Source organism: Thermothielavioides terrestris, chromosome 4 (genome assembly GCF_000226115.1).
Source record: "Thermothielavioides terrestris NRRL 8126 chromosome 4, complete sequence".
NCBI classification, from domain to species: domain Eukaryota; kingdom Fungi; phylum Ascomycota; class Sordariomycetes; order Sordariales; family Chaetomiaceae; genus Thermothielavioides; species Thermothielavioides terrestris.
Window position 1 is genome coordinate 3,383,455 of NC_016460.1, and position 22,814 is coordinate 3,406,268.

At 60.6% G+C, this 22,814-nt stretch overlaps 7 protein-coding genes across 7 annotated transcripts; 3 read left to right on the forward strand and 4 right to left on the reverse strand.

Annotated features, from left to right (window-relative positions):
- Positions 1-985: 985 nt before the first annotated feature.
- Positions 986-2,116, forward strand: THITE_2096782 (uncharacterized protein; the record flags this gene model as incomplete). Its single annotated transcript, XM_003655784.1, has 3 exons — positions 986-1,664; positions 1,812-1,900; positions 1,999-2,116. The coding sequence occupies exons 1-3, from the start codon at positions 1,431-1,433 to the stop codon at positions 2,114-2,116; spliced, it is 441 nt and encodes a 146-aa protein (XP_003655832.1). The 5' UTR covers positions 986-1,430.
- Positions 2,117-3,267: 1,151 nt separating this feature from the next.
- THITE_2090985 (uncharacterized protein) lies at positions 3,268-3,951 on the forward strand (the record flags this gene model as incomplete). The annotated part of the gene is made up of 1 exon (XM_003655785.1): positions 3,268-3,951. The coding sequence occupies one exon, from the start codon at positions 3,268-3,270 to the stop codon at positions 3,949-3,951; it is 684 nt and encodes a 227-aa protein (XP_003655833.1).
- Positions 3,952-4,628: 677 nt separating this feature from the next.
- Positions 4,629-8,058, reverse strand: THITE_2119973 (uncharacterized protein). Its single transcript, XM_003655786.1, has 3 exons — positions 6,711-8,058; positions 6,509-6,659; positions 4,629-6,451 (listed from the first exon to the last, which is right to left on the reverse strand). The coding sequence occupies exons 1-3, from the start codon at positions 7,758-7,760 to the stop codon at positions 5,184-5,186; spliced, it is 2,469 nt and encodes an 822-aa protein (XP_003655834.1). The 5' UTR covers positions 7,761-8,058; the 3' UTR covers positions 4,629-5,183.
- Positions 8,059-9,220: 1,162 nt separating this feature from the next.
- THITE_2146468 (uncharacterized protein) lies at positions 9,221-12,523 on the reverse strand (the record flags this gene model as incomplete). The annotated part of the gene is made up of 4 exons (XM_003655787.1): positions 9,221-11,523; positions 11,584-11,869; positions 11,928-12,417; positions 12,480-12,523. 4 exons carry the CDS (start codon positions 12,521-12,523, stop codon positions 9,221-9,223), a joined length of 3,123 nt encoding a protein of 1,040 aa, XP_003655835.1.
- A 601-nt stretch (positions 12,524-13,124) lies between these two features.
- THITE_2171042 (uncharacterized protein) lies at positions 13,125-14,382 on the reverse strand. Its single transcript, XM_003655788.1, has 3 exons — positions 14,167-14,382; positions 14,039-14,102; positions 13,125-13,968 (listed from the first exon to the last, which is right to left on the reverse strand). Exons 1-3 carry the CDS (start codon positions 14,239-14,241, stop codon positions 13,406-13,408), a joined length of 702 nt encoding a protein of 233 aa, XP_003655836.1. The 5' UTR covers positions 14,242-14,382; the 3' UTR covers positions 13,125-13,405.
- Positions 14,383-14,590: 208 nt separating this feature from the next.
- THITE_2119979 (uncharacterized protein) lies at positions 14,591-17,001 on the forward strand. The gene has a single exon (XM_003655789.1). It carries the CDS (start codon positions 14,753-14,755, stop codon positions 16,871-16,873), a length of 2,121 nt encoding a protein of 706 aa, XP_003655837.1. The 5' UTR covers positions 14,591-14,752; the 3' UTR covers positions 16,874-17,001.
- Positions 17,002-18,877: 1,876 nt separating this feature from the next.
- Positions 18,878-21,824, reverse strand: THITE_60403 (uncharacterized protein; the record flags this gene model as incomplete). The annotated part of the gene is made up of 2 exons (XM_003655790.1): positions 20,352-21,824; positions 18,878-20,288 (listed from the first exon to the last, which is right to left on the reverse strand). Coding segments are annotated over exons 1-2 (2,553 nt in total), but the record flags the coding sequence as incomplete, so codon positions are not given.
- Between the last annotated feature and the right edge of the window lie 990 nt (positions 21,825-22,814).

Here is a 22,814-nt window from a genome sequence, read left to right on the forward strand (position 1 = left end):
TTGTTTCCGACTTATACCCGTACATGATCAGGTGCCAACTATTTAATTTCCTTGGATGGTAAGCTGCGTAGCTCCTTGGGAGGCACCGGACCGGTGCTTTCTCGTCGCGGCCCGGTATATCCCACTCGTCGAGCTCAGGTCGGGGTTTCGACGCAACTTGCATCGCGGGGTTACTGCGTGGGAAGGCAGTGTGAAGTAACGTCGTTGACTTGAGGGTAGACTCTCTGGCTGACTTCGAGAACAGGCTCGTGAGTTGCAATTACCGCTAAGCCGGCGCTGAAGACTTTCGACGGGTCTGCAAAGCTCTGACTCCGAGAAACATTCCTCACAGTTTTGAGAAAAGCGTTTCACCGGCAGTGTTGGCGTGCTACTCGAGTACCCTTTCAGAGACTAAACCTGTCTGGAGACAAAACACTCATTCTGAGGGGTTCGAGATAACTTGCTAAGTACCCTCCTAGCGGCAGATACTTACCCCTTGCAATGACCCCGATGCCGTTTCTCCTTGCCTGTTAGCATCGGAGGGGGGAGTGTGGGGCTTGCGGGGCCGGAAAGGTTCCGTTTTGAGACAATCGCCGGCCCCGCATCGTGGGCCGTGTCATCCGGTCGGTGGTCGGCGGTGGTCGGGTGGGCACGCGGGGTTTTGGCGCTAACCGGCAACTATCCGACGCGGCCTTCTCCACTCAAGCCAGGGGGCCTGGGAGTTGCGACTTGAGACTCTTCCATATCTAAGTAGTGTGATACCTAACTAAACCCGGACAGCTTTGTGCGTCCTCCATCATCAGCGAAAGCGCATCCATCAGCCTACCCGGCTAGCCGGAAGGGATAGTATCATGGCTTCGCAACCCGATACCGCTTTTGCCACAACAATCTGGGCGAGATGGTCGGGCCTTTGCCAGGAGAAATGATGCCGTTCTCACTTCCGGGCCACCCCCTTCGCCGACCTCCCAGACTGCTTCAAGCAGGGTGCGCTTCTAGTTTTGGAGCCGGGAAGGGTGGGGGGGGACACCCTGGAGGAAGCTGCAAGGACGAAAGGTTGCGGGGAGACGGCGGCTGGGATCTGATGGCGCTTGCGAGTATCATTTCCCTTCCGTAATGTCTCGGAATTACCTACGACGAGGGTTGCTGAAGACAGTGGGCGAACCGGCTCGGCCCGTTGTAGCGCGGAGGATGCACCCAGTGCTGCCCGCCCAAAGACAGATACAGGCTTCTACCGGGGACATTACCATCGTGCCCAGGGAGCCCGGCGACGAGATCACTAGATGAAGCAGCTGAATGACTCGATCTGGTTCATGGCTTTTCTTCGTATTTGATTCGTATTTGATTCGCTGCTGGTTTCTTCGTCTTGCCTCGATACGGCCTTGCCAACCGCCAGACGCCAACACGTCCGCTCCGAGACCTCCCTACGTTAATAGCCGGCACAGTCTGTCACCATGTCTGTGACTGAAGCCGGCTTCCCGATCTTGCAACCGGCATTCGTCGTCAAGGCAAGGCACTTGATCGCAGGCTATCCACCTAAGGCCACCATCACGAGCAAAGTTGTGGCCAGAACGTGGTTGACCAACCTCATTCACATCAACATCGGCGAGAGATATACAGCCAGTAGCAATGCCGCTATCCAACCGCCATACATCATCTCTGACACCGTGTTGTCGGTCAGAGGCGATGTATCCAGTGGTTCTCAACTGAGCCACATCGTGATTGCCCCCTAAATAACCCTTTGGCCCTACCCCTCCGACTTGCCAGGTCAAAGAGACAAAAGAAAGCAAGGTACCGGCGGCAATATAAATAGGCTGCCTGGATTCAAACCCGAGATCGACGTCCAGATCGAGTTCGGCGGCGACTGGCTCTATGTTGACCCGGACACGGCACTCGCCCGGGTCATCGTCAAGGGGATTGCAAAGTGAGCCACGCATGTCAAGAGTCCCGTGTGCAAACCAGAGGCATCCTAAGTGGTTTCTGGCAGGTTGTTCCATAGGGACGTGGAATAATCAGAAACAGAGACGGCGTTCCGTTCTCCTTCTACTACACCGGCGCCACCACCGTCAACGAAGCCCTGGCCAAGGTCCTCGCTTTCAGCCCCGACGCGAAAACGACCCCCTTTCGGGGCCTCGAGTAGGTGGAGCACTACCTGGCTCTTGCGGAGCGAGAGTTTCATGCTGGTCAATCATGCTAACTAGGACCCGTCTTAATTTTCGCCAGAGGACACCACACCCAGCTAGGGACTTAGCCAGGTGCTATAGAGCCAACACAGAATAGCCCAAAGACTAGGAAGAATTACGAAGTCTGGCGGACAAACCATACGAGGTTCATCATCCAAGAACGCGAAAAGAGATCCCGGGCCAGCACATCCAGGAGCACACCAAGCTCATCAATGATTATATCTCCCAAGTTTTACCGCGGTACCTAAGTCCATTGGAGACAGAGAGACTATCGCTTCCTATCTGGATGGAGACTGTAAAAAAAAGACTTCGATAGCTGCGCCATAATGTTATTATATACATAATTCGGTATCAGTTGTTCCCGCCACACTTCACCAACAACCAACAGACCAACAGATGAGTAGGCAATTATGCGCCCTGAATATTTCTTGGACCTCGACCATCCTCAGGAACCCTTTCCTATCTTCTTTCGAGTTAGGTAGGGAGCCAGTCCTCAGTCCAACCCAGTTTGCCAGTTTGTAGTAAAGGGTCGTTGAGCCATTCCAGTCATAGTGGCCAGCAGTGCCACTCATCACCTTCGTTTCCCGGAGGTACATGCGCATGTACCTAGGAAGCTTTTGGTCAGCGGGACCCGTGTCATTGGTCCGCAGCCGCTTTGAGCCTCGTCGGGTGCCCAGACACGCTGCGACTGGCGCCTAGCTGCAGGTTGAACCAACGAAAGAGCGATCATACAACCGAACCGTCTAATTGTACCCGAGGCTACAACATCTCGACAACGAGGCGTGCAGCGATGGGGGACGGGCAAGAACCGCCTCCAAGCCTTGATGGATCGCATCAAGTCGCAGCAGCCGCTAAGTCGAGCCGACGACAAAGCGGAGATTCAATCCTTCGGCCAATGAACACAGAAACGGCGGTTGGGCAGGAACCGGCTTTCATCCTCAATGGACCACGGGCGGTTGGCGAGTCTGGAAGTAATACGGCCAAACGGCCATTTCCAACCGCTTCGATGCGAAACAAACTCGCAAGCCAAGGGCAGAGCGAAAAAGCCCCCGCTCCTCCTTGCCCTCCAAGCCTCCCTCTCCCCCCGACAATCACAACAGCGCACGAGATGCTGGACCCCAAGCACCTCGAGATCATCGCCCTAGGCGGCAACGGCTACGTGTACAGATGCCCCGGCGGCTTCGCCTACAAACAGCACGCCACCCAGCGCGAGGTCGACCTGATGCGCCTGGCCGGCGACTGCGCCGTGGCGCCGCTGAGCCGGGTGATGGACGAGGTCGACGGCGGGCTCGTACCAGCCGGCCTGATCATGGAGCTCGCGACGCCGTTCAACTTCAAGCTCGTGCCGCCGGCCGAGCGCGCGGCGGTCAAGGACGAGATGGTCCGGCTCGTCGAGCGCCTGCACAGCAGCGAGTTCGGCATCGTGCACGGGGACATCAAGCCGGCCAACTTTGTGCGGTGCCGCGACGGGCGGCTGCGGCTGTGCGACTTCGACTCGGCGCGGCTGGTGGCCGACGAGCGGGCCGACGGCTGGGAGGGGCTCGCCAGCGAGCGGTATCTGGCCCCGAGCCGCGGCTATCCCGATCGTTACGGCCCGCCGACGGTCGTCGACGACGAGTATGCCTTGGCGATCTCCGTGTGGGAGCTCTTCACCGGCAAGGACGCGCTGATTGGCGAGGACATGGAGGAGGTTTTGAAAGAGGGCAGGACTGTCGATCTGAGCGAGCTGGAGGATGATGACGTCCGCGAGTTTGTCCGCAGCCGGCTACGAAGGGGCGGTGCGAAGGTCTGAACGCGGGCGGGTCATCAATTCGGCAGCTGGCCTGCCATGGTCTAGTCTAAATCTGACTGTGCGGAACATGTTGACACCCCTCAACTGCTGTGAAAAAGCCCCCATATATGGATCACACTTACAGCAGTTTCCGAATGTTTCATAGCAGCCCGGCTTAAGCAAATGAATAACTAGAAAGAGAGAAAGAAACACAAAACCGGGCGCAGGACAAGATCCTATTGATTATTGGTCGTCTTCAACGCGGCCGAGCCAGGTTCGGGCATCAGATATCTTCACCTATATGTGCCCCACATAGTCTAGACATGACTCGTGCCGTGGTGTTCTATCGATGGACGTATCGCGGATGGTCGGTCGTTAAGCGTGCTTCGGAGAGCAACAAGGAGGTCTTAAGAAGGAAGTTCATTCCGCCTCGAAGCCATTACAGCTTCCCTGCGCTCATCCCATCGATTTCTTCTCTGTCCATTCTTCCATTACCGCTCCAACCTCCATCCATTGCTGCACTTCCTTGTGTCCCGATGCAGAGACTGAAATAACCAGGTCACCTGTGGTGCAACCTAGCCAGGAAATCCCCTCCCCCCCCCAACCACCCAGCAGAGTTCCTCAGTTTAGTAGTATACCAGATTGATCGAGCGAAAAGTAACTAACACGTCACACAGCCCACACAGCACGGGATCCCGGCCGGATACGCATACACGTATGTCAATAGTAGCGGGGAGCAGATATATTTACTGAAGGAGCTAGGTGGTATATATACCCCTCAAACCGGGCTGAGCAGCGTTCTTCCATCCCCAGTTCCCTTATCATCTCAACCCATCACAACAAAACCACATCACAATTATCATGCCGCCAAACTCTTCCTGGACTGTGATGACGACGTTTTCTCTACACCCAGCGAGAAACAGCACGCGTCCTTCCAGACTTCCAGGCAGAATCTCGAGCAGAGCAGAGTGAAACAAAGCAAAGCAGGGTAGCTCGTACCTAGGTAACCACTCCCACACAAGACACTACTCTCGATGAACGTTCCCCCCAACTTCCACCAGCTGGATCACACTCCAGTCCAGATCCACCTCCACCCACCGAATATAATTAGCAATAACCCATCCCCTCACTCGACATTGGAACGACCAACTCCCTCCTCCTTGGAACGACCAACTCCCTCCTCCCCTACCCCTTCTCTCTCAGACACCCACAAAACAAAGAAAGTTGGGAAGGGGAAGACATCACCACACCCCTCACCGCGCCGCGCCGTACCAAAACCGCTCCCACTCGCCCACCACCCACCCGCCAGCCTGCAGATGCAGGTAATGGCGCGTGACCCACAGCGCCAGCCCGCCCAGCACGCCCAGGCTGCCGAGCACCTCGAGCGCGATCAAGCTCTTGTGGCGCAGGTCGTCCGCCACCTCCAGCAGGCCGAGCGGATCCTGCCTGCTCCGCTGCTGCCGCTGCTGCTGTGAGTACTGCTGCTGCTGCTGCTGCTGGTGGCGGTGGTACTGGTGCTGGCCGTCACGGCGCCTGCTACTCGCGCCACGACCGCGCGTATGATGTCTCTTGCCCCGCTGCCCGTCAGCGCCCTGGCCGTGGACGTCTCCAGCGGGGGGGCTCGAAGACGAGCCGCGCTCCGCTGCCGCCTCGGAGCGCGAGCGCGAGCGCGCCTGGCCCTGGCCCTGGCCCTGGGCCGCAGGCTGGAGTTCGACCGGCACCAGGCTGCCCTCCCGCACGCACTCGCTGATGCGCTCGGCCAGCCAGACGGCGCGCTCGCCGCGCGCCAGCGCCGCGTACTGCTCGCGCTCGCGGGCCAGGCTCTTCTGCAGGTCGGCGGCCCAGTTGGCCAGGCGGACCTGCGCGAGGCGCTCCTCGCGCTGCGTGTGGTCGGCCAGGCGGGCGAGCGCGTAGCGCGAGGTGGCGCCCATGGGCCCGGTGAGGACCTGGTTTGCGGAGGAGGAGGAGGGGGCAGGGCTGGAGGTGGGGTGCTGGGATGGGGAGAGGGGGGCCGAAGACGGGAGCAGGTTGAAGGCGAGCGTCTGGCTGCGCGAGAGGGAGGGCGGTTGGGCGGAGGCGAGGCCGTCTGCTGAGGATGATGATGATGATAAGGCGGATTTGCGCCACTGGACGTATTTGCGGGCAACCGAGTGGCGCAGCCACGAGACGCCGTTGCTGCTGAAGACTTGCTCGACGAGGGTGGCTAGCTCGGAGGGGATGAGAGGTTGGACGTAGTCTGGTGACATGAGCAGGCTGGCGTCCATGGTGTCGTGGTCGGAGCCGGTAGCGCTGGAGATCGCGTAGATGCCGGGTTTGTCGGAGTCGGAGGTGGCGGGGCTGTTAGAGGACGGTATAGAAAAAGAAAAGAGGCGGATGTCGGCCTCCTTAAGCTGGCTTAAAATCTGGTTCTTGCTAGCTGCTACCTGCTCGGACGACATCAGATCCGTTTGGGCGAGCAGGATGATAATGTTCGTCAGCGGCGAAAGTTGTCGTAGATACTCAACATCCACGGGGCGAAGACCTGGCCCACGGTCAGCGGCACGTCGTTTCCGAAAGGGAAGGGGGGTTCATCCCGTACGATTCGAGACGAGATAAAACACGGCGTCGACCAGGACGCCGCCTTCACCACCCAGCAGATTCAGGAGGTCTCCGTCACTCAAGACGTTGGAGCTTATACGCTGCAGGTGGGCTTCTATATATTGCGCCACGGGCGTTATCGTGTCCATCGCCTGTAGAGGTCAGCTTGGCATCACCTACTGTCTCGCAGAACGGAGACTCACAGATGACCCGCTCCCATAACCCGGGGTGTCAACAAAGCAAAGATTGCGGTCCAGCACCGCATCGCCGAGGCTCTTCCTGCGCCTCAGGATCCGGAAGTCGTCCACCTCTGACCACCACTCCGGATACGGCTTCGTGCTCGCATAGATCTCGGTGATCTGGCTCGTACCGGAGCTCTCTTTCGACGGCTGCCGCCGGCTGCCCTTCGGCCTGCCCGCAGACGCAGCGCCAATCGTCGTCGGCAGCGACCTCGTCAGCGAGGACGCCGACGGCGTGATGGGGTCCACGTGCACGATGTGCTCGCACGACTGCACGATGGCCTTGATCAGCGACGTCTTGCCGACGCCGCTGTCGCCGGCGATCAGCACCTTCAGGCGGCCCATGCGCTTGCCCTCGTCGGTAAACGGCCGGCGGCTGGGCATCTTGATGCTCGGCATGATGAGCTGCGGGGCACTGCCGCTGTCCATCATGGACGAGCAGCTTGCGCCGGGGTCTTCGGCTGGCTCGTCGTCGCCGTCGTCGTCGTCCTCCACGGCAACGTCTGCGTCTTTCATGCTGGGCGGACAGCTGCCCAGGTCCTCGGAGAGGCAGAGCGAGTTGCGGCGCGAGGAGACGCTGCTGAGGGCGGAGGCGGGGCCCGAGGCGCCAAGCAGGACCGGGGTGAGCGGCCGCGAGAGGTTCGGCATGTCGGTCGATCGGGGAACTGGCGAGATGGGCCTTGATAGTAGATTGTCCTCGTGGTTTCTGGGACCGTCGGGCGGCCCCTTGGAGCTCGGGGGACACCCGGCCGGCTCTTTGTCTTTCTCGAGGTCGGCGTGCGGGGGCTGCGCTCGAGGCTTGGGCAGCTCGGCGGTCTCGGCAACCGGGACCGTTCTCTGCTCCTTGGGACGGTGGTGGGCGACGGGCGGGGGCTGGGATGATGAGCCGATGGCAGACTCGTCGCCGAGGAAGTAGGTCATTTGCGGTGCGCTCGGGAGTCTGAAGGTCGACGGGCCGTCATCGTCGGAGCTGCGGGGCCGCCCGGGGACGTCATCGCCAGGCAGCGGCCGCATCGTGGGAGCTGCATGGAACGGGTGAAGCAAACGAGTATAGCGTAGCACCTACTGTATCTCTGTGGGTTGCGGTGGAAGGTGAGAACTCGAGTGTCGCAGATGATCAAGGCAGGCAGTAAGGTTAAGATGCACGAGGGCAAAGCTGCCCAGTGGTTACTGGGTGTTGCACCGAGTCCGCGAGGAATGAGGGGCAGACGGTAAGTACCTCTGGACATGTACATGCACTGTGCGGCTTGATATGGATAGCCCAACCATGCCACGTTATCACCCCGCAGCAGTGCTGTCACTGCTGCGCCGGGCTCGCCCAATGATGACATGCTGCTGAGATCTGCAGGGTGGATCGGGTGACTTAACCCCGTGTCGCCCCTCCGGCCGGCCAGGGGCAAATGCACATTGCAGTCACCTAACTCCAGCGACGAGCAGAGCATATTCGAGTAGGTCCGTTGCAAGGAAATAACCTCAACTCAGCGTCCGCTGCTGATTTCAGCCTACTTTACCTCCTCAGTACACAATTCAAGATTGAATCTAGAAGCTGTTTTATGAAGGCGCTTGGTGCAGCGCAGGTCATGCTGCGCTGCTTGGAGACCAGCATCCACCTGCCCTTGATCACGCGCCGGTCGTCGTTAAAGAGGTCCCGCCAAGACTAATTTCGGAGACTGCCGCGTACAAGTAATTACAAATCGCCAAGGGTGAGCGGGGCCGCCACGACTAAGAGCAACATCAACAATGCAAAATCGCAAAGACTCGCAACAACAACTTTACGAAACCTCAACCAAATCGAAAAAAAAAGAAAACGAGGATAACCCGCACTCTAACTATAACCCGTATCCTAACCTTAACCTAGCGGGGGGCTGGCGCCGCCCCCCGCACCCCCGGTGAACTAACCCCTTGGCGATAGAGCAAACGCCTTGGCGATGGTGGCTATGTAAAAACGTTGTAAAAACATAGCCGACAATTGGCCGAAATTAGTCTTGGCGGGACCTCTTTAACGTCTACCCACGCGCCGTACCCTGTGATGGCGAAAACACCTGATCGTAATTTCTAGGAGATTACAACCTAATTATCGTTTTCCCTGGTGAAGCACACAGCATTCACCTAACGTACGTGAGCATGCCGACCGAAATCGCAGTCTGGAAATATCTGGCAGCGGAGAACTCAGGCTCTGCCCTCTAGCGAGACCAGCTTCTATGTACTGAACATTACACAGAGACAACCTTCCAGGTAAACATTGATCGATCCTTTTGAAATCAGGTTCCCCTCCACCGTTAAACTGCTCCCTCCAAATCGACTCCCGGTCTTCCTGCACCACTTCCCCAGTCAAGTCTACAGAGCCATTATCAACCACCGACCCCTTCCTCACCCGCGCCTTTTACTTCTCCCTTGCCCTCCTCATCACCCGCCCAGCCCCATCCACCAGGCAAGTTACCACCCACCCACGGGAGAAAGATCCCTTCGCTCCCTCACTCATACCTCTCCCTCTCCCTCTCAGCCTCAACCCGCCGCAACCTCGCCTCCTCCCCCTCCTCCTCCGCACCACCACCACTACCCTCCCGATCCAGCCCATCCTCACCACCACCACCGGCCCCATAAAACACAGGCACCACCTCCCCGCGCCGCCCCTTCCGCCGGCTGTTCTTCCTACTCCCGCTCCCGTCGTCGCCATTCCCGTCCCCACCACTGCCACTGCCACCGCTGAGATGCTCCCGCCCGCGCTTCGTCCCCGCCAGCCCCGCCAGCCCCGTCAGGCTGGCCATGCGCCGCGTCTCGCGCAGCAGGCGCTCCCTGTCGCGGGCCGCGCGCTCGGCCGCGTGCGGGTCGGCGGCGGCGGCGGAGGGGCCTGTTGCTGCGGTGTTGTGGTGGTTGGTGAGTGCGGGTGTGGGCGTGGCGAGGGAGGAGCGCCGGTTGGGGTTGTTCGTGTTGTTCGTGCTGTTGGTGTTGTTGTTGTCCGCTGCGGCTGCGGCTGCGGCGGCGGCGGCGGCGCCCTTGATTTCGAGGCCTAGGGCGCGGGCGCCGCTGGCGGAGCCGCGCGGGTTGGTCTCGCCTGTGTGGGTGTGTGCGGTGTCTGCGAGGTCCGTGGTGGAGGTGGCGGGCTCGTCGGCATTTGTGGTGGCGGTCCTGCTGCTGCGGCGGTGGCGGTCTTTGTCGCGGTCGCGGCGGCTTTCTCGGTCGCGGTCCCTGTCCCTGTCCCTGTCTCTGTCGCGGTCCCGCTCACGGTCTCTATCGCGGTCACGATCGCGGTCCCCGCGCTCCTTGCGGTCCCTATCCCTGTCCCTATCCCGCTCGCGGTCACGGTCGCGGTCACGGTCTCGGTCCTTCTCCCGGTCCCGGTCCCGGTCCCGATCCCGATCGTAGTCCCTCTCGCGATGCGACCGGTGCGACTTGCGCCGGTGGTCGTCGCGGTCCTTGTCCTTGTCCCTGTCGCGCTCGTGGCGCTTCTCCGAGTCGCGCTCCTTGCGGCTGCTGCGGTGGCTCGACCGCCGCTGCGAGTCGTCGGCCGCCGGCGACGCCGACCGCGACCGGGAATCCTCCCGCAACTCGTCCCGCCGCGACTTTGGCTCCCGCTCCCGCTCCCGCTCGCGATCGCGCTCGTCCTCCCCGTACGACGAGTGCTTCCTGCGGTGCGACGACCGGTGGCGGTGATGGTGGCGGCGCTCGTCGTCGCTCTCCCTCTCTTCGTCCGCGGGCGAGTATGACCGCTGCCGCCTGCTGCTGCGCCGATGTTCCCTGCGATCGTAACTGCGGCTGCGGCTGCGGCTTCGGCTGCGGCTTCGGCTGCGACTCCTGCTCGATGAGCGCTCTTTGTCCCTGCCACGCTCGCGGTCGCGGTCGCGGTCGCGGTCGCGGTCGCGGTCGCGGTCACGTTCGTGGTCGCGAAGACGATCCCGGCCGCCGTGGTCGCGCTCCCTGCTCCTTTCCTGGTAGCGCTCGTGGGCGTACCTGTCGCGGAGGGAGCCGTGCACTGAGCTGCTCGGCGACCGCCCGCGATCGAACCCGGCGCCGGAGCCGCTGGTGGGCGTCAGAGGCTTGTCGTCATCCACCCAGCCTCTAGCCTGGAGATGTTTGTAGCTCGTGTTGGGGAGGCCGCGCAGCATCGCTTTGGGCCCCTTGGGCGCGTTGAGGGGCACATCGGGGTTTGGGCGTGCAGCCACGCCCTCGCCGCCTTCATTCGTCCCCTGGTTTGCCCTGTCCGGGACACCATCACCTTCCGCTCGAGCTTTCTCGCCGGCCCCTTCCTGCCCGGTGTCACCGCGGAGCGAACGCCCAAACTCATCGACACTGGCATCCGGGTTCGCCTCGCCGCCGCCTTGTTGGTATTCGCCCTGGCCGGTCTGGTACGGCTGTCCGTCGTAGCTCTGATCATTCCAGTGGCCGCCTCCGCCGTATGCGTGCTGGTACCCTCCGCGGCCGTATCCGTACCCGTACCCGTACCCGTAACCACGGCCTCGACCCCTACCGCGGAACCCGTACTGATTCCGGCGATAGTCATTGAAATGGTTCTGGTGGCCATAATTACCTTGATTGAATCCTGTCTGGAAGCCAGAGTTAAATGAGCCATAATCACCATTGCCCATGCCAGAAGCGCTTGGATGATTGAAATTATCTTGGCCGACATTCCATGATTGCTGTCCGCTCCAGTTATCGGCTTCGCCTCCGTAGCCTCCCATGCCCATATTCATGTTCATGCCGTTCATGCCCATGCCATGAAAACCACCGCTCATGTACATCTGCATCGTCATCGGGTCCATGTTCATGCCCGGCATGCCTGGAGATGGTCAGCAAGAGTGACCTAAAAGATCGAGGAAAAGCGGTATGGAGGACTCACCCATCATGGGGAGGTTGCCAAACCCGTTTTGCATGGCCATCATCATTTGCATCTGATCGAATCCGGGGGCAAAACCAGTCGCCGAAAACGCGCCGCTCATGCCGTCGGCCGGGACTCCGCCGGCGCCGCTCGGGTTCAGTTGTTGGCCGTCGCCATTCTCATCCGGTTCGTTGTTCTCCTCGGCATTCTCAGCCTCGGTCGGCTCCGAGGCTTTCTGGGCTGGGATTAGCTCTGTCGAGGTCGTCGCTTCCGGTTCGCCCTTCACCGCGCCAGAAGGCGTTTGTTCCTGGTTGCCTTGTTAGCGAAGACAGGAAGTGCCAGACAGGGGCAGAGGTCAATCTTACATGAATATTCACACTGTTCTCTGCGGGCCCGGCTTGTTCCTGCTGAGGAGGTGCTTCTATGCCCTCTTGGTCTGCCGCGGCGGAGGGGTTGGCTTCAGACGCAGGCTCCAAGGCCGCGGATGGCTGCCTCTCGACAACCTCGTTTCCTTCTGCCACCGGCGCTGGTTCTGGGACGGTCGGCACGGTGGCCGAGACGGGGCTGGGGTCGACGGGCGTGATCGCGGTCGTGGCATCCTTGGACCGGCTCGATTCGCGCTTCTTCTCCTCGGTCCTAACAAACACCTTGATGGTCGTGCGCAGCGCTTTGTGCGGTTTGCAATCGTCGGCCGACAGCGGTGAGTGCTCGCAAACCGGACATGAGGAGGGCAGGGTCGACTGGCAGCTCTCGCAAATGGCCTGCTCGCAGCAGGGCAAACGAAACGTGTTGATGGCGAGTTTGCTGCAGATGGCGCACCGGAGCTTCACGGGGATATCATCTTGCGACAAAGAGCTGGAAACCTTGCCGTCAGCGCTACTCGGTCGATGCAGTGGGCGAGGTTGGCGGATGCCTACCTGATGAGCTCTGCCTGCGCTTCCGTGATGGCCAGCGACGCCATGTTGCACGGCGGCTTTCCGCGACACACACGCGCGGCACCCGGTGCAAAGATCAATTCAATCTACCGGGTCGAGGTCATCGAGACTCGCCAAGCCGCAAAACGCTGCAACGGCAAGCGATGGGTGAGACGCGAAAGGAGCTGATAATTAAACGGCGGATTCGGTCGGTGCCTGGAACGCGGGAATCCGACGTGGTCGGGGTCTGCTGGTGGCGCGGCAAGCTCGCTCGAAATTAGCGAGGGCTGTGGCGATTTTATCAGTTGAAATATTGCCCAGCGATGCCCCCGATCGCGGGTCGAGGTCGTTCACGAAAGGGGGGGGTGATTTGGGATTCAAGCCGCGATGCTGCGTTTGGTCGGGGTCGGGATGAAAATTTGGCGTACGCGACAGCCGCAACGTGCTTGGTTGGGTTGACTTCGCTGCTCCACGAGGGGTCCACCGTGCTGTTAGAGGGACGTGTACTGTATCGATGTAGCTTTATCCTGCCAACTGTACAGTGCGGTGGAGCATGTCCTCCCTTCCTGATTGCTTTGCCTTCAACCCCCAGTCGCGGCAGCTGACTTTACACGCCTTAATAGCCAGTATTGACACGCTCTAGTCGATGGATCTCGACACATGTCTATTAGTGAGTCTTGGTTACTTTGTCTTGCTCAGCCAACGGCCAGATAACGCTTCCAAGTGGCTTGGGACTAGAGACTTGAAGTGGAATATTACAACGACCAACAGGAACGAAACGGCAAAACACGATTTACTCCTGGTTAACCTGCCCAATATGACCGCCCACTCCGATAGACCGTGCAAAAAGACCCCGAGACCGGCAGCGAAACCTTCCCTCAACCCACCACCTCCACCCCCGAACTACCCTTCCGCCATGCCACCGGGCATCAGCAAGCACAGGCCTCCTTTGCGTTCGAATCCCGTGGCCCATTCAGGTTCACCCTCTGCTCCTCCGCACGGCCACCTGCATGTGACGCCCCAGGTCCGCGAGCGGTCTTCAAGGACGTTTCCGGGATGGCGTTGGCAATGGCGGTGAACACCTCGGTGACATTGTAGCCCGTCTTGGCGCTCGTCTCGTAGAACAGCAGCCCTTCCTCCTCCGCGTACGTCTTGGCCTCCTCCGTGGTCACCTTCCTGGCGTCCCCGGAGTCCTCAGCCCCCGCACCATCGGCATCTCCGCCACCGCCGGGCCCGGTGTTCGTGAGGTCGAGCTTGTTGCCGACCAGCGCGATGACGATGCCCGGCGACGCCTGCCGCTGCAGTTCGGCTACCCAGTGCTTGGCCTTGATCAGGGACGTCGGCTTCGTCAGGTCGTAGACTACCAGAGCGGCCTGTGCGTTGCGGTAGTACATGGGCGCAAGGGATGCGAATCGCTCCTGGCCGGCTGTATCCCAAATCTCGAACTTGATGGTCCGCGTCGGTAGATTGCATTTCTGGGTCAGGAAGGCGGCTGTGCCGGTAAGGACCGAGTTAGCAGATGGCCCGACGGGGAGCATCCGGGGCGCGGGCACGAGACATACCTCCTATTGTTGGCTCCTTGTTCTCCTGGAAGTCGTTGTTGACGAATCGCAAGACGAGAGACGACTACAGACACAGCCTCGTCAGCCCCGATGCACGGCACCGATGGAGAGAGGAGATGGAGACCGACCTTGCCGACGGCAGCCTCGCCGAGGAGGACCAGCTTGACGCTGCTGCTCGGCTTGGGAGCGTTGGAATCTGCCATGACGGATGATTGCTGCTGTAAGGACGATGCGGTGCAAAAGAAGAGCGATGCAAAACGAACGGCGGTCGCGATGCGCGAGGGGGTTTGCAGGACTCTGCGTTGCGTCCGCGCTATTCTCTGAAGCTAAAACCGGAGTGACGTGATAGGCATCCGTGAGTTGGGAGTTCGCAAGTTCGGGCTTGGGATGCCGGGGTGCCGGGGGTGCATGCGACATCCCAAACCAGCACCAGGGTTGGATTAGTGCCAAAATGCTCCCCACCGACCATGCCGGACAGTGGAAATACAGATTGGCCGCTGCCAGCCTGTCACTGCTGCAGTGGGACCTAGAGGACCCGCCTTTGGCGCTCCCTTCCAGGTTCTTTCAAGAAGCCACTGCCGCCCCACTAAAAAGTTCAAAATCGCCGAAAGTTGAACCCTCTCTCTCCAGGAAACATCTGCCACTTTCAGAAATTTTTGCCGTTCCTACGATTCGTCTCCGGCATTAGACGTCGGGGACTTGTAATCCTTCGTCATGGCGCCCGCCTCCGCAAGTGGCGCCACAAGCGACCCCAACGAGGACCGAATTGTGCCCAAGAAGGTTGCGCTGTTCGACGACTCCGGGTCCAGCAGCGAGGACGACCAGGAAGACGGCGGCGCCGCTCTTGGTCCTTCGGTCGAGCTCAAGATCAACGAGGAGTATGCCCGCAGATTCGAACACAACAAGAAGCGGGAGGAGCTCCACAGGCTGCAGGAGAAGTACAAATCGACCGGGGGTGCGGATGAGGCGTCCGAGTCGTCGTCTGAGGACGAGACCGAGGATGATGAGGCCGTGCTGGTCACCGAGGAAGTGGACGCCGAGATTTCGGCCGTGCTGCAGGCCATTAAGAACAAGGACCCCAGGATATACGACAAAAATGCCGTTTTCTACAAACCCTTCGACCCTAACGCCGAGCCGCCAAAGAAGAAGGAGGACAAACCCATGTTCCTGCGCGACTACCACCGGGAGCGCTATTTGAGCGGCGATGTTGGTGCCGATGATGACAGTACTGCTGCCGCCAACGTTCCCAAAACGTATGCACAGGAGCAGGATGACATCAAAAAGTCCATCATCTCTGAGATCAACGCCGCCGCTGCCGCTGCCGCCGACGACGAGGAGGCGTGGAGTGACGATGACGCTTTCATCAAGCCGGTCAAGAAAGACGACGGCCCAGCCAATGATGGCACGCACCCCTCGCGGGCAGCGAACATCAAACTCACGGAGCTCGACGTCGCCAATGCCGACAAGAACCCGGAGGAGTTCCTGTCCAAGTTCATGGCGTCCAAGGCTTGGGTGCCGGAGGACGGGGGCTCCAAGTGGCAGGCATTCGAGTCCGACGACGGCGAGGACGCCGGTGACCTAGCTGACGAGTTCGAACATGCTTACAATATGCGGTTCGAGGACCCTGCCAAGAGCAATGAGTTCTTGCAAACCTACTCGAGGAACATGGCAGCGGCCCGCTCTGCCAGGAAGGAAGAGCTGACGGGCAGGAAGAAGCGGAGAGCGCTCGAGAAGGAGCGGAAGGAAGCTGAGAAAAAGGAGCGCGAGGCGGAGCGGGCCCGTCTGCGCCGCCTGAAGATCGAGGAGGCTTCGGAGAAGCTGGCTAAGATCAAGAAGGCAGCCGGCATGAGTGGCAAACATCTGGAAGAGAGCGAATGGCTGAAGTTCCTGGAAGACGCCTGGGAGAACGACAAGTGGGAGGAAGAGATGAAGAAGCGGTTTGGCGAGGAGTACTACGCCGAGCCAGACGAGTCTCTCGACGGGGACGAGACCAGCGACGAAGACGCTGCGGACGCCAAGAAAAAGAAGAAAAAGAAGAAGCCAAAGAAGCCCAAATGGGACGACGACATCGACATCAACGACATTGTCCCCGACTTCGACGAGTCCAAGCCCAACATCACTCTCACCGACGATGACGACGAAGCCCAAAACGGTGGCGACGCGCCGGAGCAAGACTCCGATGCCGACTCCGACGGCGACGAGCGGCCCGCCAAGAAGCGCAAGACCGCCAAAGACCTCAAACACGACCGCATCGCCGCCAAGCGGCAGGCGCGCGCCGAGCTGGCCAAGATCGAGGCGCTGGTCGACACCAAGATGGAGCTCGAAAACCCTCGCGCCCTGCAGGAGCAGCAGGCCAAGTCCAAGTCCGCCGCCGCCGCCATGCCGGCCTTCCGCTACCGCGAGACGTCGCCCAACTCGTTCGGCCTCACGGCCCGCGACATCCTGCTGGCGCCGTCGGACGCCGCGCTCAACCAGTTCGCGGGGCTCAAGAAGCTGGCCACCTTCCGCGACGCCGAGAAGAAGCGCAGGGACAAGAAGCGCCTGGGCAAGAAGGCCCGCCTGAGGCAGTGGCGCCGCGAGACGTTCGGGCGCGAGTACGAGCATTCCGGGCCGACGTATGGGTTCGAGGCGTTGGTGGGCGAGCACGCCAAGGGGGGCGCTGCCGGCGGTGGTGGCAGTGCTACTGGGGCAAATGCGGCGAGGAAGGCGCCGAAAGCGAAGGCTAAGCTGGAGAATGGCGGAGTTCCGGAGAGTGGGATCATCGAGGGCGAGAGGAAGAAGAAGAGGAAGAGGAGCAAGAACAAGGGGAAGAAGGCGGTCGACGCCGAGGCGTAGAGACTTGTGTTTGGTTGACGGCGTCCGGGGCGTTGCAACTGCATTATCTATCATCTATCTGTATATGGGGTTCATTTCTTGTTTTAAGGTCCATTCGACTGCTGTACTCAGTATATTTGATCCAATCGTCGTCCGGGCTGCTGTATGTTCGCTGGTAACATACCTGACCTTCCAGCGCTCAGACTTGGAACTGCTTTTGTCCCGACCACTCTCCCCACAACCCGGACAAAACGTTGGCATCAAGCATTAGCGTCGCTCAACCACTGGAGACAGCCAATTGCTCAGTAAACCAGTGATTTGAAGCACTTGTTGTTTGATTCAGATCGCTCAAATGTCGCACTGATGCCGCACCAAAGGAAGTAACCAAACCCCCCGGTACCCAAGCACCATAAATCCCTAAATACAAACCTCTAGATCCCCCCTGCCCCTCAGTAAATATTCCCGTGATGGAGGATACAAGACGGTATTTCCAAAATTCCAAATTGTTCCGGGCTGGTCCCAACTCTGCCGGGAGTTCCATCGCAGTGCCACGCGGTGCGGTCTGTTCCATCCGTCCTGGCAGTTTGTTGCCTCTGCCGCACAAGGCGTGGTTATCGCTCTCCCATTCAAAGCCTGAAAAAGGCGGTCAGGTATAATAATATCGCCGTGTTGAAGGTGTGTTCTGTCCTGGACGCCCCAAGCCTCCCATAGCAACGGCTCAGCACCTCGTACGCCTCGTCCGGTCCGAACCCGGCCTAGGTAACACGCTACACTACCATTCGGGTAAGTGTGATCTGCTGAAAATTTCGCGTTGTGTTGCGTCGCTTGCTCGCTTGCTTGCTCGCTCGCTCGTTCGCCCCCGCCAAGTTGAAAGGGTTACTGTTGTGCTCAATCTCGAGTGCCGCATGGAATATGCCGGGTCGCAGAAAAAAGAGATCGGAAGTGGTATCTCGCTCGGGCAACGTAATCATATACAATCCCACCTCTTCACACACACACGCACACGCACACATACACACCCCTCTCACAACCGAACCATATACAACACTCCCCCTTACCCCTGCCTCACAACAACACAACCCCTTCCTTCTCAACACACCCTTACCTGACCACGCCCGCTTGGCGCAGAAACTAACCAGCCAAGCATGCACCAGTGCCCTAACACACCTCCTAATGGTGATGCATCCCACCCCCACCGGGCCCACCTCCTCCCCCACCACCAAACATGGCCGCAAACCCATCCAGCCCGCCGCCAAGCCCGCCGCCAACGCCCAGCCCCTCCGGCCCCAGCTCAGGCGGCTCCATATTGAACGGCATGAACCAGGCCGAGCTGGGCTCGCCGAACGCGGCGTGCAGCGCGGCGTCGGCGGGGTGCGCATGGGGATGCGCAACATGCGGATGCGGGTGGCCACCATGGCCGTGGGCGACGTGGTGGCGCGCTTGCGCGTCGCGGCCGGCGACGACGGCGTCGTCGCCGGGCCAGCCGGCCAGCGAGCCCAGCGGGGAGTGGTCGACGGCGGCGGCGGCGGCGGCGTGGCTGTGGCCGCCGTAGGCGCCGAAGACGAGCTGGCGGTCGAGGCGGGACATGCCGTGGGCGGCGCCGAGGGGCATGGCGAAGGGGTCCGGCGGGAAGAAAGGGGAGGGCGGGGGCTGGTGGTGGTGCGACGGGTGCGGGTGGTGGTGCGGGTGGGAGAAGGCGACGGGGGAGACGGGCGAGAGGGCCGGGTGGTAGGGGCCTGGTCCCGGGCCGTTGCCGGCGACGGCGAGCGGGTTGAAGGAGCCCGCGGCGGCGGAGGCGGCGCCGTTGGGGGGGCCTGCGCCCGAGAAGCTGCGCTGGTGGAGGCGAGCGGCGTGGAGTTGCTCGGCGGTGGCGCGGGCAAAGTCTGTTTGGAGCGGCTCAAGCCCTTGGTCTGCTCCCGGCCCGCTGCCGCGGGAGGCGGTGCTCGCTTTGCGGACGACCGACTTGCGCTTGAGTTGGGCGGTGTTGGGCTGACCCGCGCGGGGGGCGCCGTTGGCGGCGGCCGCGGCGGCGTTTTCGGCGCTTTGTGGGGAGAGGGTGGTGAAGAACTCCTCGACCGTGTGGAGCTCTGGTTTCTGCTCTAGCACGGCATCTTCGCCCTTCTCTTTCTTCTTGTATGCGGCCGGGTCGAGGAAGTCGGACTGCGAGACGCCGTGCGGGTAGCGGTCGAACCAGTCGCCGTATTGGAAAATGGGCGACGCGGCGCTCTCGCTAGCGGGGGTGCCCAGTCTCGCGGCGTCGGCGCAGGTGCGGTATTGCTCGCGCAGGTTCTCTGACATCCAGTGGAACATGCCCCAATACCGCTTCATTTTCGACAGGAACCTGACATTCGTGGCCAGATTCCGCTTCGAGGTTGCCTCCATGGTCGGGTTCCCGGAGAATATGCCGAAGATATGGACGGTGCTGGACAAAAATGCGCAGTACCCTGTGAAGGGGGCGGTGATGAAGTGCGACTCGGCGTCCTTGAGCAGCTCCGATATCCGGTTCGCAGCGGCAAACGCCTTGGCCCCCGCCTTCGTCACGAACGCCTTCGGGACGTCTTGTAGCGAATGCCCGCTTGGCGACGATACGGCGAACCGGTTCATGAAGAGGATGTTCTGCTGAATAGAGATGTGCAAAAAGAGGAACTGGTTGGCCATGTTGTCCGACTCGTGCGCTTTCAGGTTTTCGGCGCTGTAAGCCAAACTCTCCGGCAATTCAGTCAGGAAGTTCTCGGTCTGCATCAGCAGCTTTGTGTACTCCGAATCCGGGCTCCACATCGGGTGAGGGTCGAGCTCCTTTCCGCCCTGGTTGAGGTACCAGATAATGCGTCCCCACAAGGCAATGGCCTTGATCATCCAGGCCGCGACGCCCATGTTGTCCTTCGCCTCATTCGGATTGTCCTCCGAGACGGGTTCGAGAACCTGGCCGCTGAGGGTTTCGGTAGGACCAGGGAGGTCTAACTGGAAGTTCCTCTCCTTGATTGGTAGCGGAATCTTCAGCGTCTCCTCCCGGATGAACGTCGGCCTGTCCGTCCCTGACGAGTTGAAGCGGTCCATCAGGAAGCATGCCCACATCGTCCGCCTCCGGATCTCGCGGTCGATAAAGCTCAGCTGCGTCTTGCCTGGGATGCGGAGCGGGTCGTGCTCTAGGTCCTTGTGCAGCTGCAAGGCGAAAGCCATGCGGATCGCCTGTCCCCCAAGTGACCAACTCCGCCCGCCGTGGCAGGTGCCAAACTCGTGCAAGCCCAGGATCAGTAGGCAGGTCAGGATCGTGATGTTGGGCCATTCATAGCGCTTCATCAGGATGTCACGGGCCACGGACGCCCATTCTTCGCCGCGCAGAAAGTTCGGATTCGTGTTGAGTTTAGGGTGGTTAGAGAAACGTGCCGCTATCGCGCACACGGAGAGGACTAGGACTGGGGGAAGCGTGCCGGCTCTGGCAAGGTCATCATGATTAGCACTGCTGGGAAGAAGCAAGCGTCAGCGAGTGGAGACATACTTGAGCTTCCTCATATAGCTTGGTTTGTGGAGAAGATGGTAGGCTTGGCCGTAGATGTTCTCGAAGAAGACCTCGGCGAGGTGCTCCTGGATCTCCTTGGAAGGAAGGGCATCACCCCCCTCGAGCAAGAGTTTGCTCTCCTCCGCCTCCTGGACGAGGATTGTGGACGGCTTGTTCGGCCCGTCAAGCTTGGATCTCGATGGGGCGCGAGCCCAGTGGTCTAGGTCCGGGCCGAATGCCTCGTCGGCGCCGCGTTTCTTCGGCGCCGGCTTTCCGCTGCCGGGGAGGGTGCCCGGAATTGCAGGCTTGACCACGGCGCGGGTCACGGACGAGGAAATGGCGTCCTGCTCCGCTTTCGGCACGATCTTGATGATGCGCTCTTCCATCCGCTTCAACCGTTTATCGAGCATGGCCATGTAGTCGGTCCTCGGGGCCGCCTTGCGCGCTGTAACTTTGTAGACGCACGGGATGCGCGACCGCAGGCAGTGCTTGCAGGCAGGCTTCTCGCCGGAGCAGCGGATCTTCTTGCGGCGGCACGCAATGCAGGCCAGCGGTAACCGTTTGCGCTCCTTGCCGGCCTTGGTCTTCAGTTCGCTCCATGCAGGCGCGGCATCCGATTTGTCGGCCTTCTTCCCGCCCAGATCCGTGCCATCCGCGGGCCCGGTCGTCGCGAGACCGAACTCGTCGGACATGGGCTCCTCCAACGAGTTGGCGCCGTTCGCGTTGCTGTCCGGCGTGCCGTCGTCGGACCCGTCGGGGCTGGGCCGTTGGCCATTGGCGGCGCCGTAACCCGAAGTCTGAACGGTGATGGAAGCTGCCGAGTCCTGTCGGTCCTGCATCGGCGACATCGGCGCGGCCTGGGGGGTCGCGAACACATCCGGGCCGGGGTCGTCGAAGCCGTGTTGCATGCCGTTCATGGGCGAGTCTCCTAGCGAGCCTTGATAGGAGAAGGGAAAGTCGCCAAAGGGTGTGGCGCCGCCCATGTCGGGGGCGGCGGTGATGATGTCTAGCGTCTCATTGGGATGTTCCAGCTTGAGGTCGGGCTGGCCGAGGTGCGCTTCGGGGGGGCCGGCGGTAGGGGAGAACTCGAGATCGAGGGAGGGGAAGTTCTTGAGACCGGCCTCGCCGTCGCTCGGTGACATTGCGAAGCACTCGGAGCGAGTATGGCTCCAGGAGAGCTCAACACAGCGGTCTCGGTCTCGCGGTTGCTGGTTGCTGGAACGGGCAGCGATGACGAGGCGATTCAAGGACCCCACCCACACAAGAGCCGACCCAGGCCTCGTGCGCTTTCTCCACTCGACTCGAGCTCAGCAGCGGGGAGTGGCATAAAGATATCTCATCTTACTTGCTCCTCACGAACGACGGAAGTGAACACGTTGAGACGATGGCGGGTCGTGAGGCAAGTTCGAACAGGCAAGTTTCTGGGTCTTGCAAACGATCCCTGGGCCGGGGATGGATCCTGGCCGTCGACTCCAAAAGTTGGTGTTTGGGGAAGAGAAATCGGAGAGAGGAGGCGAGCTGGGGTCGGAATCTGCGGCGTGCCCTACTTGGCAAGCTGTGGATCACTTGGGACTTGGGACTACACTAACGGTTAGCGTCCTGGAGTGCTTTCGCGTGGTTGAGTTGTGGGGTAACACCCCCGTCAACCCCAGCCAGGCGCGCGAGAGTGGGTAAGCAGGGCGATCCCAGAAGTTGCCTAGCCTGTCCGGGGAGGGCTTGTAATGTACTGTAACTACCTATTCCGTACCTGTGCGATGCCGAAATCGTCCGCTTGCGGTGCAGGATCTCGAGCACGCATCCGGTTGCGAGGGTGGCTGCAGGCTTCAAGACACTGACAGAGCAAGGGGGCGCGAGCATCTGAGGACCAAAGGAGGCGTGGCCTGGGCTCGCCCACAACGGCGCATGCAAGCAATATACAAGGAGCGGGTGGCACGAAGCATCGAAGGCCGGGGGGAACAAAGAAGCTTTGCTCAAATTTTGTGGGCGGGACGAATAGATTGGGCATGGGGCAGGCGGGTTGGCAACTTCAAGGGGACTTCATTCACGCAATTGTAGTCGGCCCGTCATCAGAGCCTGGGCTGTCTATTGCCCTCCCCTCTTTCTGACGACCCCTCCCTCCTCATCCGGGGCGCAGAAGCGCCACGGCAGGAGACGAGACCGAGGATATGCAACCAGGCTGACGAACCCGCAGCCAGCGTCATTCCGGCGCGCGTGGGAACGCAGCCATCCCGCAGCAGCAGCAGTAGCCACCACTCTTGTGCGCCCAACCGCATTCAGTCTGCTGTGTCTGCGACTTTGCATGGGTTCTTTACACAGGAGTTAGACAGGGCAGGTCGGGGAACCCTCCGCTGAACGGATACCACAGTACGGACACAGCTGAGGCGAGCCAACACCCCACAGTCGATTTTTGGCGCAGGTACAGTACCTTCGTACACTGCGGATCCATGGATACCCCGGGCGTGC

Coding starts and splice junctions, on each gene's coding strand:
- THITE_2171042 (XM_003655788.1), bottom strand. CDS start 14,241: ATGGCAGATTCCAACGCTCCCAAGCCGAGCAGCAGCGTCAAGCTGGTC. Junction 14,103..14,166: donor GCGAGGCTGCCGTCGGCAAG/GTCGGTCTCCAT, acceptor CTGTGTCTGTAG/TCGTCTCTCGTCTTGCGATT. Junction 13,969..14,038: donor CAAGGAGCCAACAATAGGAG/GTATGTCTCGTG, acceptor TTACCGGCACAG/CCGCCTTCCTGACCCAGAAA.
- THITE_2119979 (XM_003655789.1), top strand. CDS start 14,753: ATGGCGCCCGCCTCCGCAAGTGGCGCCACAAGCGACCCCAACGAGGAC.
- THITE_2119973 (XM_003655786.1), bottom strand. CDS start 7,760: ATGCGGCCGCTGCCTGGCGATGACGTCCCCGGGCGGCCCCGCAGCTCC. Junction 6,660..6,710: donor GTTATGGGAGCGGGTCATCT/GTGAGTCTCCGT, acceptor TGACCTCTACAG/GCGATGGACACGATAACGCC. Junction 6,452..6,508: donor GTTTTATCTCGTCTCGAATC/GTACGGGATGAA, acceptor ACCGTGGGCCAG/GTCTTCGCCCCGTGGATGTT.